The sequence below is a fragment of the Cervus elaphus genome, chromosome 31, assembly GCF_910594005.1.
Source record: "Cervus elaphus chromosome 31, mCerEla1.1, whole genome shotgun sequence".
NCBI classification, from domain to species: domain Eukaryota; kingdom Metazoa; phylum Chordata; class Mammalia; order Artiodactyla; family Cervidae; genus Cervus; species Cervus elaphus.
Genome location: NC_057845.1, coordinates 40,849,559 through 40,863,256, shown reverse-complemented (window position 1 = coordinate 40,863,256; position 13,698 = coordinate 40,849,559). Strand labels below are relative to the sequence as shown.

The window sequence follows — 13,698 nt, the reverse complement described above, 5'->3', positions numbered from 1 at the left end:
GTCCCTTATTACTTTAGCTCAATTTGAAACAGAAGATGAGTTTAAATAGTTAAACAACTTGCTTCACATGTTATCTCTATACTATGATTAATTAGAAAACATCCCTTTCTTGTTAATTCAGTATCTCACGATGGAGAAACTGCCTTGACAAAGTAGTTTGCAATTTGGAGGTGGAGGTGGGTGTTGGTGGGGGGGGGGGTGGCGGGGTAGGGGGGGGTGGGGGTGGGTGGCAATTATCAAACCAACTATAGTGGTAATTATAGCTTACTTCAGAAGAGATCCTTCAAATGAATATAACCTTGTTGTCAGCTCAAGGATTTCATACATATTCTAAGAGTTAAGGAGCTGATTTTCTTGTGTTAATGAATTTTAAATTAATCTGTTGTATGTTAAATGGCAGTGCCTACAAGAAACAACAAGAATCCCTTACTATTTCTACAGCTAATGATCCACTAAATAAAACCAACTAATGTTTTGGAGCCATTGTGAGTGGTAAATAACTAGATATAGTCAGTCATCTCATATTTTTAGCATATTCAGTTGTGTTTCCCAGCAAGCAGAATTAGGAAAAAAGTAATATCATATAATGAGAAGCAGGTGCAATTTTCACTAGAAGACCTAGAAACCAGATGAAAAGTCTCAATGCTGAACGGATGGAACCGAATTTCTTTGGCTTTCTCAATTCATGGATACATGTTTAAAATGAACTCTTGAAAACCAAGGAAGAAAGTCACTGAACTACTTACAATGTCCATTCTGTAAGTCCTTTCTTCTCTTCTCTTCTGACTTCATTTTGGCCTTTATGTACCATTGACACCTTTACAAGAGGTAAACAGAATCTTATTTAGGAATTATGCTGGATTAGAACCAATATCAATTAAAATACTCCTCACTCATAGGCAAAGATTCTTATCATAAAGATAGCTTTTAAGAACATCTTTATAGAAAATACCACATAGAATTTTTTTTTAATATATCAATATTAGCTCCAGAGAAAAATAAAATACTCTCAAGTAGATGGATTGATCCAAATGATGGGAGGCTTAGAAAGTATTTAATAACAAGCAGTGACAATCATGTCTTTCCTTATATGACATCTAACAGCTATAGTTGATGAAGAACCTTAAAAGTCACAATGGAAAAACTGTTCTTGATTCAGAAACTCAGAAATTTAGACAACTGTATTCCAGTTTCAGTGGTGAACAGCGTGTTTCTTTCTTTTTCTTTTTTTTAATTGGAAGTGGTAAAAGTGTCTTCTGTTTTCTTAGAAAAATCATGTCCTGAAGAACGGAGGCAGGAACTTATCTCCTAGGACTTCTTTAACATGAAAAATTCATCAACATCCATATTATCTGACAGTTCATCAAACTGCTAATCCCAAGTGGTTAAACAGAATACATCTGTGGTGCACAATCCAATCTTTCAATGTGAATTTGGCTTCAGATCCTATGACAAATTGCATATTTATTCAAATGTCTTAAAATTTTCATAGAATAATTTCCAGTGAATGCTTCCCTAGCAAAGTGCTTAAGTCATGCTTCAGAATGAATGTTTTATCTTACGTAACTGAACTTTTTTTTTAATATAGAAAGTTAAGGAAGTTTCTGATGTCATATAAATTGGCAAACATGGAAATTGTACCAAATTATTTTCAACTTTCAATTTTTGTGATTATTAAATCTTTTTTTTTTCATTTATTTTTAGTAGTCGGAGGCTAATTACTTTACAGTATTGTAGTGGTTTTTGAATTCTGTTTCGGGAATCCTAAATAAATATAACAGTCATGCCTATCTCTCAGGTTTACTAGGCCAATCTTATTTAGCCTACAATGACTGTAAGGTCTTCAAGTTTGTCCTATTTATGTATTAAGGCAGTATTTTCTGATCTTTTAATGAAGTACTTTTCTACATGTATATTTAAATCATTTGCTGAAATACTCTGCGGCAATAAGGCCTTAATTCATATTCTATAAATACATAAAACATAACTTAGAAATTGAACTAAATATGTTACACATTGAATAACTGTAAATAAAATATAATTTGAGTGAACTTCCATAATGAATTTAGAAGCATTCTTTAAAACTGATGATAAATGTGACACTGCTTAAATGACGTCTGAGACACTATTAGCTGCAAGAGTGATGATTTGTCATAACAAACTGTGTAAAAATATAAATCTAAGGTTTAGGTGGAAGCAGCACTTTGACCAGCTGGTTGGGATTCAAGTCTAGGTCATTTGCTACATTAAATTTATTGTCATTTAAAATTCTTATCCATATTACACTTAAGCAGGAAAATATTTTAACTTGATTACATAACCAAATTAATGCAATTCTAATATCAATATGTTCAGTATTTAATGGATAAATTTTTTTCTATAATATTAAGTTTATAAAGCACTTTTATATAAATTGTTCAGTTTCTCTGTTGAACTACTTTTTTTCCCAAGCAAAATCCATTTAATGATATCATTTGATTGTAGTAAAGGAAAAACTCAGAAGTCACTTATTGAATAGGATTCTCTCATTCACTGTTTTCAAAGTGTTTTTCTCAGGTCTTCAGTTGCTTTCAGCTTCTGGGACCTGTTGCCACATAAAGGTGCACTTGTCAAGAGTGGAATCTGCCCTGACTTATTTTTCTCACAGGTACAGTTCTTTAAGCTTAAAAGCCTTTGAACACATAGTATATAAGAAGAATGGCTCTCCACAAATCATGGAAATATTCTGGTATAATTCAGTTACCTGCCAGTGATTAAGAAGAAGAGAGTAAGAATGACGAGAAGAGTGAATCCTCCCACTGCTGCGGTGGCTATCACAAGAATCTGCCCCTGTTCCGCCGCCATGTCAGAAGCTGAAACACAGATAAGGTATTAACATTTCCCTGGGTGACCTGTCACTACCAAATGTTTTACAACTTACTGTATTCCTGAAAATACAGTAATGAATACCAAAAAATTCCACCAAATTTGCCCTTTATTTGACACGTAAGATGCAGATCCAAAATGAGGGCTGAAGATTGAAGCCTTAATCTACCCATGACCCTTTCTTTTTTTACAAAAACACTAAGAAAGCAGATGGGTTCTTAGTACCCCTCATTTTAAGGTTAAGCACATTTTGCATAATTAAATAAGCAGATGAACTAAAGGATTTTGCTTATGTAATTGCTATTTCCTTGAACAGGTTTGCCAACTGCTGGGCTACATCCATATGCTTGCAAACCCTGTAGTTGCGCATCTGAGAGACAAAGGAAAGCCAAGAGCCAGTGAAAGAAACAACAACAGTCTAGTACTTAGGGAATCTTACAGTCTGAAAGTCCTGGAGCAACACCCCATCACAGATAGCAGAGAGCAGTCAGGACACAGTAGCAGTCCTTGCAGTGGGGGTGGAGGTGGGGTAGCCGTTTATAGGGGGAATTGGCTTCAGGTTGGCTCATCAGTTACCAGGGTAGCCAGAAGCTGGGACAAGAATGTAGGCAGTTACTGATTAAACACTATAATTAAGAGGATTGGATAGTCATGTGAGTAGGGTGTAAGCGAACCATGGGATGGTTGAGCAGAAGTCATATAAGAGAGCAAGAGAACTGTCATCTTGAGTGGCCTGATCATATACCAACAGATCAGACTTTACAGACTGTTACAATGTCTGTTTTCACAAAATAGAAAGGCTATTATTGCATAATTTAAGAATGAACTTCTTTACGTTTCACAGAGCTTAATTCAAAAATCAAAGTTATGAATTCCCACCTCTATAGCACAGGAGTGTATATAGTAGATGCTTAGATGTTTGACCGCTGCTGCTGCTGCTAAGTCGCTTCAGCCGTGTCCGACTCTGTGCGACTCCATAGACAGCAGCCCACCAGGCTCCCCCGTCCCTGGGATTCTCCAGGCAAGAACACTGGAGTGGGTTGCCATTTCCTTCTCCAATGCATGAAAGTGAAAAGTGAAAGTGAAGACGCTCAGCCATGTCTGACTCTTAGTGACCCCATGTACCGCAGCCTACCAGGCTCCTACGTCCACGGGATTTTCCAGGCAAGAGTACTGGAGTGGGGTGCCATTGCCTCTCCCGAAGTTTGACTAGCAGTCATTAAAAAGTGAAAGTGAACGTCACTCAGTCGTGTTCCACTCTTTGCGACCCCATGGGCTATACAGTCTTTGGAATTCTCTAGGCCAGAATACTGGATTGGGTAGCCTTTCCCTTCTCCAGGGGATCTTCCCAACCCAGGGATCAAACTCAGGTCTCCCACATTGCAGGCAGATTCTTTACCAGCTGAGCCACAAGAGAAGCTGGTCATTTTTAAGTTCATTAAAAACATGATATGTAAAAGCTCCCTTGTTTGAAGAAAAGTATAGATTATATATGGTAACAGCATATAACTCCTTTCATTGACAAAACTGTACTGAAACTGCAAGGGCTGCATGTTTTCCTAACCTTCCAGGAATCTTTTTATTTCAATTAATTCATTGACACTTTTCATTCTCTGTATTACTGAAGTTTTAACAAGATATAATTTAATTGGATGGCATATGGGTAATTGCTCAGTAACAGAGGTAAAGAAACTGAACCCCAGAGAAGTTAAAGAACTTGATCCACCTTACATGTGACTATCACCAGAATTCAGATGTTAGATATTTTTAAAATTTCTCCTTCCTATACTATAACTCACAATAATAATTCAGTTTGTTATCAGTATTCTAAAGTATTAAATCAATCAGTGCCTCTAATATCCCTTAACTTGAATAAAGCTTGATTTTTATTTAGATTATTATAAAAATTATTAATCTAATCAGTTGTAAGCAGCAAGCTGAAAAAAGAAAGAATATAACCAAAAAGCAAACCACTTAACTCTCTACCATAATAATTTAAATTTATTAAGCCTGAGAAAGACTTCCAAAGAAGTGGATCTTTTTCTGGGAATCAAGTATGTGATAAGCTACGTGCAAGTTTATATTCATGGTAATAACTTTCTTATAAAAAGGACATTTCATTTCTCCAAAGAAGACATACAGATGGCTAACAAACACATGAAAAGATGCTCAACATCACTCATTATTAGAGAAATGCAAATCAAAACCACAATGAGGTACCATTACACGCCAGTCAGGATGGCTGCTATCCAAAAGTCTACAAGCAATAAATGCTGGAGAGGGAGTGGAGAAAAGGGAACCCTCTTACACTGTTGGTGGGAATGCAAACTAGTACAGCCGCTATGGAGAACAGTGTGGAGATTTCTTAAAAAACTGGAAATAGAACTGCCATATGACCCAGCAATCCCACTTCTGGGCATACACACCAAGGAAACCAGATCTGAAAGAGACACGTGCACCCCAATGTTCATCGCAGCACTGTTTATAATAGCCAGGACATGGAAGCAACCTAGATGCCCATCAGCAGATGAATGGATAAGGAAGCTGTGGTACATATGCACCATGGAATATTACTCAGCCATTAAAAAGAATTCATTTGAACCAGTCCTAATGAGATGGATGAAGCTGGAGCCCATTATACAGAGTGAAGTAAGCCAGAAAGATAAAGAACATTACAGCATACTAACACATATATATGGAATTTAGAAAGGTGATAACGATAACCCTATATGCAAAACAGAAAAAGAGACACAGAAATACAGAACAGACTTTTGAACTTTGTGGGAGAATGTGAGGGTGGGATATTTCAAAAGAACAGTATGTATACTATCTATGGTGAAACAGATCACCAGCCCAGGTGGGATGCATGAGACAAGTGCTCCGGCCTGGTGCACTGGGAAGACCCAGAGGAATCGGGTGGAGAGGGAGGTGGGGGGGGGGATCGGGATTGGGAATACATGTAAATCCATGGCTGATTCATATCAATGTATGACAAAACCCACTGGAAAAAAAAAATAATAATAAAAAAAAAAATAAAAAAAAAATAAAAAAAAAAAAGGACATTTCTACTAGAGAATATCTAAACCTTAAATGCTATTGTTGAGTCAGTAAGAAACCAGTCAAGTATTTAAGAGGATTTTTAAGAAACCTAAATGTAAATAAACACAGAAATCATTTATCTTAAGGTTTTAGTAAAAAATTTACTAAACCTGGAATTAGATGTTAGTCATTATGACTTAATCAAGATATTTACAGGCAATCTATTTCAGTGTTGAGTTGTAGCTCACAGTCTGTACAGAACCAAGTTAAATAGTTGAATTTTATCTAATGAGTAATGTACTGAAGGTTTTTTATTAGGTCCTAACTGGATTTCCTAATATTCAAAATAATACTGATATCATGGGAATTAATGTGTGCCTTAAAATGTCACATTTTTTTTCATGAAAATTATTGAATAACAAATTATAAGGAATAGATGTTATAGAAAACAACATTAATTTTTTGAAGATGAAGGTGGCAGTTCAAAAGAAAACATTATTTACTTACAAACTGGTGTATTTGTAAAATATATAGTATAGTTGAAGAATTTTAAACCTGGAATGTATTTTCAGGGTAGCCAGGTAGCAGGGGATTTATTGAGACCATGTATTCAAGTTCAGAATGAGGAGAATATTATGTAATTGACTGTCTTTGGAAAATCAGATCACCTCATTACAGAAAATTGTGTTGTTTAATTTAAATAATTGCTTAGTAAAATGCCAGTACTACTAATATATCTTCTTTTTCACCCTGATGATTACATATTTATGAACTTTGCTTCAATTAAAATTTTAATTGGATAACAGATTATTAAGTTGTGACGCTTTGAAAAATGTGTATTTCTGCACAATTGTTTATTAAACCTCTGTACTAGGAATTCTAAACACTCCTCTGTGAAGAATATTGTGTGTGTATATGTACAGGAGACATGCATTTGATCCCTGGGTTGAGAGGATCCCCTGGAGAAGGGAATGGCAATCCACTCCAGTATTCTTGCCTGGAGAATCCCATGGACAGAGGAGCCTCGAGGACTACAGTCCATGGGGTCACAGAGTCAGACACGACAGAGTGACTAAACGACAACAACAATGTATAATATAAATTTTAAAATAAGCGTGTATAATGTGATGCACATTTATAGTAAAATTCTGCAGATGATGGGGCTGGGGTGATTATGAAAACATGAATCTCATCATCATCAACAATAGCCATATATATTTAATAGTAAACTATCCACTAGTATTATGCTTAGTACTACAAATTCATTATCAAATTTATCTGCATAAAAGTCTTAATAAGTGGGTACTATTATTATTCCTAGTTTAAGTGGTTATATTACTTGCATAAGGTCACATGTATTGTACACAAGAAAGCTGGCCACCCAACCCTGATTTATCAAGCTCCAAGCCTGTACTTGGAGATGACTCTTTTTTTTTTTCTTTTTTCATTTATTTTTATTAGTTGGAGGCTAATTACTTTACAATATTGTAGTGGTTTTTGCCATACATTGACATGAATCAGACATGGATTTACATGTGTTCCCCCTCCCGATCCCCCCTCCCGCCTCCCTCTCCATCCCATCCCTCTGGGTCTTCCCAGTGCACCAGCCCTCAGCACTTGTCTCATGCATCCAACCTGGGCTGGTGATCTGTTTCACCCTTGATAGTATACTTGTTTCAGTGCTCTTCTCTTGGGTCATCCCCTCCTCGCCTTCTCCCACGGAGTCCCAAAGTCTGTTCTGTACATCTGTGTCTCTTTTTCTGTTTTGCATATAGGGTTATCATTACCATCTTTCTAAATTCCATATATATGCGTTAGTATACTATATTGGTGTTTATCTTTCTGGCTGACTTCACTCTGTATAATGGGCTCCAGTTTCATCCATCTCATTAGAACTGATTCAAATGAATTCTTTTTAATGGCTGAGTAATATTCCATGGTGTATATGTACCACAGCTTCCTTATCCATTCGTCTGCTGATGGGCATCTAGGTTGCTTCCATGTCCTGGCAATTGTAAACAGTGCTGCGATGAACAGTGGGGTGCATGTGTCTCTTTCAGATCTGGTTTCCTTGGTGTGTATGCCCAGAAGTGGGATTGCTGGGTCATATGGCAGTTCTATTTCCAGTTTTTTAAGAAATCTCCACACTGTTCTCCATAGCGGCTGTACTAGTTTGCATTCCCACCAACAGTGTAAGAGGGTTCCCTTTTCTCCACACCCTCTCCTGCATTTATTGCTTGTAGACTTTTGGATAGCAGCCATCCTGACTGGAGTGTAATGGTACCTTGTTGTGGTTTTGATTTGCATTTCTCTGATAATGAGTGATGTTGAGCATCGTTTCATGTGTTTGTTAGCCATCTGTATGTCTTCTTTGGAGAAATGTCTGTTTAGTTCTTTGGCCCATTTTTTGATTGGGTCATTTATTTTTCTGGAATTGAGCTACAGGAGCTGCTTCTCCCAATTCTTACAATGCATTGACTTTCTATCATGATCCATTTCTGTTCCGTCCTCCTACGTGAACATCACATCGTTTTCTGGTTGCTTAGATTTTGTTAGGTTCCCAGACATATGTTCCCATGGACCCTTATACTACTTTTATCCATAAATTTCTATGATGTTTCATTGAAATTACTTTTTTTAAAAAATAATCTTTCTGTTAGACTGCAAATTCCATGAGGGCGGGGACCATATTCACTATAGTATGTGTAATATGTTGAATGAAGACATCCTCTCCACCTTTCCCTGCAAAAAGGAATTTGTAGGTATAACTGAGGACCTCAATCATGGATCAAACGGATGGGCTCAAACTCATGACAAGTGTCTTTATAGGAGACATGGGAAGAGAAGACAAAGAGGAGAAGGCTGTAGGAAGTCAGAGGCAGAGATGAGTTGTGCAGCCAGAAGCCAAGGAATGCCCAGGGCCACCTCTACTGGAATCTTAGGAGAGAGTGTGCTTCTGGCTTCCATAAATATGAGAGAACAAATCTGGTGTTTTAAGCCACCAAGTGTGGTCATTTGCTAGAGTAATCCCAGGAAATTAATGCAGTATTGGACCTACAGAAGTTGATACATGGTAGTAGCTCAATAAATGTTTGTTTATGTGAAGGCTCAGACGGTAGCCTGCAATGCGGGAGACCTGGGTCCGAACCCTGGGTCAGGAAGATCCCCTGGAGAAGGAAATGGCAACCCACTCCAGTATTCTTGCCTGGAAAATCCCATGGACTGAGGAGCCTGGTGGGCTACAGTCCATGGGATTGCAGAGTCGGACATGACTGAGCGATTTCACTTGGGTCATGTGAATGGATTAGATGATTCTGGTATAAAACAGGTTAGATTAACCCAGGATTATCCATGTCTTCACCTTTCACTTAATATGCAGAGATTTACCCTGAAGGTAGCAAAAATATGTATGTCAAGTAAGTCTATCTAACACTATTTTAGTTAGTAGAATCCAATTATTCTGTATTCTTGGAGACAGTGCTTCCTGGGAGGCAGAGACTACTGCAAGTATAGACCTTTACATTGAATCGAGTAGATTAAGCTTGTAAATTTGAATCCAAGGTTAAGAATGTTGTTTTCTTTTTAATTGATTGACAGCATAGAGGTGCTGGTAGACTCTAGTTTATTGAGCACCTATTATATGGCAGGCACTGAGACAGATACTGGGGATATAGTGGTAAACAATAAACACTGTCCTCCTGGATTTATAGTTCAGTGGGGAAGATAAAAAGCCAACAAGTAATTACAAGTCTAAGAACTGTTATGAAAGAGAAACTGCAAGGTGCTCTGGAAGAGAATAAACAACCTTTGGTGATGAATCAGCAGAGTAGGGCATTTCCCAGGTTGATGCTATTGGTAAAGAATCGGCCTGCCAGTGCAGGAGGTGCCAGAGATGCTGGTTTGACTCCTGTGTCAGGAAGATACTCTGGAGTAGGAAATGGCAACCCACTCCAGGATTTTTGTCTGGAAAATTCCAAGGACAGAGGAATCTGGTGGGCTACAGTCCATGGGGTCGCAAAGAGTCAGACACGACTGAGCCCACACCACACGGCATCTTACTGCAGCAGAGTAGGAGTCTGGAAATGTGATATATTGGGAGAAGGAGGAGGAGGGGGAGGAGGGGAAGGACGAGGTGGAAGACGAGTTGTTCCTGGGTTAGAGGTCTCAAAGACTCCGTTAATGTAAATGACACTAAGGGACTTCCCTGCTGGTCCAGTGGTTAAGAATCTGCCTTTTAAAGCAGGGGATGCAGGTTAGCTACCTGGTCTGAGAACTAAAATCCCACATGCCTTGGGGAGACTAACCCCACATGCCACAACTACAGAGAAAGCTGCCTGCCACAACTGGAGATCCAGCATGCCACAAGGACGGTCTTGTGTATTGACACAGCCAAAAATAAATATATTAAAAAATAAACAGATACTTAGACAAATAAATCATAAAATCATCTACAAAATGAATGTCATAAGATTCCATAAAATACAGTAAAGATACAAATTCCTCTGTGGTGAAAACATATCTATATTTCCACTTATTCATTTTTTCAATCCTGAGAAGATATTTCTAATTAGTTTTGTAGGAGAAATGTGTATATATACATAAGATTTACCCACGTAAGTAACACCAAAGAGAGCAAACCTGTCCTTAAGAAGAAACACAATAAAATCCATGGTAAGAAATAAAATGTGTTTGTAACTAGGTGATAGGAGTTGTTCCTTTGCTTAATCAAATGAGGCTGTATTTTTAGAAAAAGATAAGTATATTAAAATGACATATTTCATTCTATGGTTTGGAAAGACACATACTTCCTTAAGAGGAAGCAATTATCTGAAAAGAGTTGTAAAATTGTTACTGAGCAAGGACTTAGCACCCACTCAATGTTTGGCATAAGTCAGGATGACATTAAGTGAGGTTTGCTGTAGTTGTTTCTATTTAAAGAGAAAAAAATGTGAAGTTATTTACTTGGTATCCAAAAGAAAAAAAAAAGAGAGAGATTTCATGTCTTCAGGAAAGTATGAGGGAAAAGCAATTTGGCTATTTTAAACCAAAGAATTTTCTTCTATGGAGGCATATGATTTTGTCTCTCTGTAATCAAGATTATTCTAGTTTATATTTACATTTCAAAGTGAAATCTGTTATTTGTATTCTGTGTCATTTTCTATGCAATAGCTTTTTAAAGTTAACCCTTTTCTGTTTGAACAACTTTTTTAAAGCTATGGGTGACAGCACTGATTTGATTGTTTTGAATAAAGCATTTCTCAAAATTCTACCCAGTGAAATACACTGTGGAATGTATTTGTTTCATGTTCATATGCTTTATTTATGACTCCCAATTTTAGATGAAATGTCAAAATTTCAAATGATATTATCTCATCACGTCACCAAAATAGTTTTTTAAACAAAGAAGTCTCTACAATGTAATGGATGGAAAGCACCCAGTTAGTTAATTGTAAGCTTTATTGATAGTCAATACAGGAAATCATTACCATTTTTTTTTTCAGGGATAAAAGTAATCCCCTCTCAAGGGATACATAGCAATCAATATTGGTTTAACCTTATGAAATTATATATATATATGTATATGTGTATATATATATATATATATATATATGCATGTATATATAGATAGATAGATGTAGCAATATACAATGGAGACTCATCAATCTGTAAAATCACCACTAAATGGTCATGTAGACATAAGAGTGAGATAGAAGTGAAAACTGAAGAAAGAGTTCTCCTAGATGAAAAGATTTTGTGATTTTGCAAATGATGCTATTCTCTTGGTCACCTAGAAATGAAACATGAGGTCATCTCCGGTTTACCTTTCCCTATATATAACTCCTCGTCCAGAGTCAAATCATTATTATGTTGATATCATCTTGTGTTTATTACCACTGGTAATCTAAAATTTCAGCCTTACAGATTAGGCTAGTTCTATAATTTGTTATTAGATTGCTTTCCCACAGTGTCTCTTCCTAATCCATCCTACATTATGCGACCAGAAAATTATATTAAAAAATATTTTAAAATATTCAGACTTTCCCATAGTCTAAGAGAGTAAAATCACAGTAAGTATAATGCTCTTAGAAATATTCAAGCCTAAAACTTTGGGGTTTTTTTTTTTTTGCTTTTTTTAAAAATTTTTATTTATTTAAAAAAATTTTTTTTTTCATTTATTTTTATTAGCTGGAGGCTAATTACTTTACAATATTGTAGGGGTTTTGCCATACATTGACATGAATCAGACATGGATTTACATGTGCTCCCATCCTGATTCCCCCTCCCTCCTCCCTTCCCACCCCATCCCTCTGGGTCTTCCCAGTGCACCAGCCCTCAGCACGTGTCTCATGCATCCAACCTGGGCTGGTGATCTGTTTCACCCTTGATAGTATACTTGTTTCAGTGCTGTTCTCTTGGGTCATCCCCTCCTCGCCTTCTCCCACGGAGTCCCAAAGTCTGTTCTGTACATCTGTGTCTCTTTTTCTGTTTTGCATATAGGGTTATCGTTACCATCTTTCTAAATTCCATATACATGCCTTAGTATAGTGTATTGGTGTTTATCTTTCTGGCTTACTTCACTCTGTATAATGGGCTCCAGTTTCATCCACCTCATTAGAACTGATTCAAATGAATTCTTTTTAACGGCTGAGTAATATTCCATTGTGTATATGTACCACAGCTTCCTTATCCATTCGTCTGCTGATGGGCATCTAGGTTGCTTCCATGTCCTGGCAATTATAAACAGTGCTGCGATGAACAGTGGGGTGCATGTGTCTCTTTCAGATCTGGTTTCCTTGGTGTGTATGCCCAGAAGTGGGATTGCTGGGTCATATGGCAGTTCTATTTCCAGTTTTTTAAGGAATCTCCACACTCTTCTCCATAGCGGCTGTACTAGCTTGCATTCCCACCAACGGTGTAAGAGGGTTCCCTTTTCTCCACACCCTCTCCTGCATTTATTGCTTGTAGACTTTTGGATAGCAGCCATCCTGACTGGCATGTAATGGTACCTTGTTGTGGTTTTGATTTGCATTTCTCTGATAATGAGTGATGTTGAGCATCGTTTCATGTGTTTGTTAGCCATCTGTATGTCTTCTTTGGAGAAATGTCTGTTTAGTTCTTTGGCCCATTTTTTGATTGGGTCATTTATTTTTCTGGAATTGAGCTGCAGGAGTTGCTTGTATATTTGTGAGATTAATCCTTTGTCTGTTGCTTCGTTTGCTATTATTTTCTCCCATTCTGAAGGCTGTCTTTTCACCTTGCTTATAGTTTCCTTTGTTGTGCAAAAGCTTTTAAGTTTCATTAGGTCCCATTTGTTTATTTTTGCTTTTATTTCCAATATTCTGGGAGGTGGGTCATAGAGGATCCTGCAGTGATTTATGTAATGAATATAGTAAAGTTGCAGGATAAAAATTAACACACAGAAATCCCTTGCATTCCTATACACTAACAATGAGAAAACAGAAAGAGAAATTAAGGAATCAATATCATTCACCATTGCAACAAAAATAATAAAATACTTAGGAGTATATCTACCTAAAGAAACAAAAGACCTATACATAGAAAACTGTAAAACACCGGTGAAAGAAATCAAAGAGGACACAAACAGATGGAGAAATATACCGTGTTCATGGGCTGGAAGAATCAATATTGTCAAAATGATTATACTACCCAAAGCAATCTATAGATTCAATGCAATCCCTATCAAGCTACCAATGGTATTCTTCACAGAACTAGAACAAATGATTTCATAACTTGTATGGAAATACAAAAACTCTCGAATAGCCAAAGCAATCT

At 36.9% G+C, this 13,698-nt stretch overlaps 1 protein-coding gene across 1 annotated transcript in view; it reads right to left on the bottom strand.

Annotated features, from left to right (window-relative positions):
- Positions 1 to 13,698, bottom strand: part of EPHA6 (EPH receptor A6) — a 924,354-nt gene that overhangs the window by 275,463 nt on the left and 635,193 nt on the right. Inside the window, exons 8-9 of the mRNA XM_043892992.1 lie at positions 2,744 to 2,852; positions 747 to 817 (exon numbers count right to left, since the gene is read on the bottom strand). Coding sequence (XP_043748927.1) covers positions 747 to 817; positions 2,744 to 2,852 — 180 coding nt within the window. The remainder of the gene's footprint in view (positions 1 to 746; positions 818 to 2,743; positions 2,853 to 13,698) is intronic.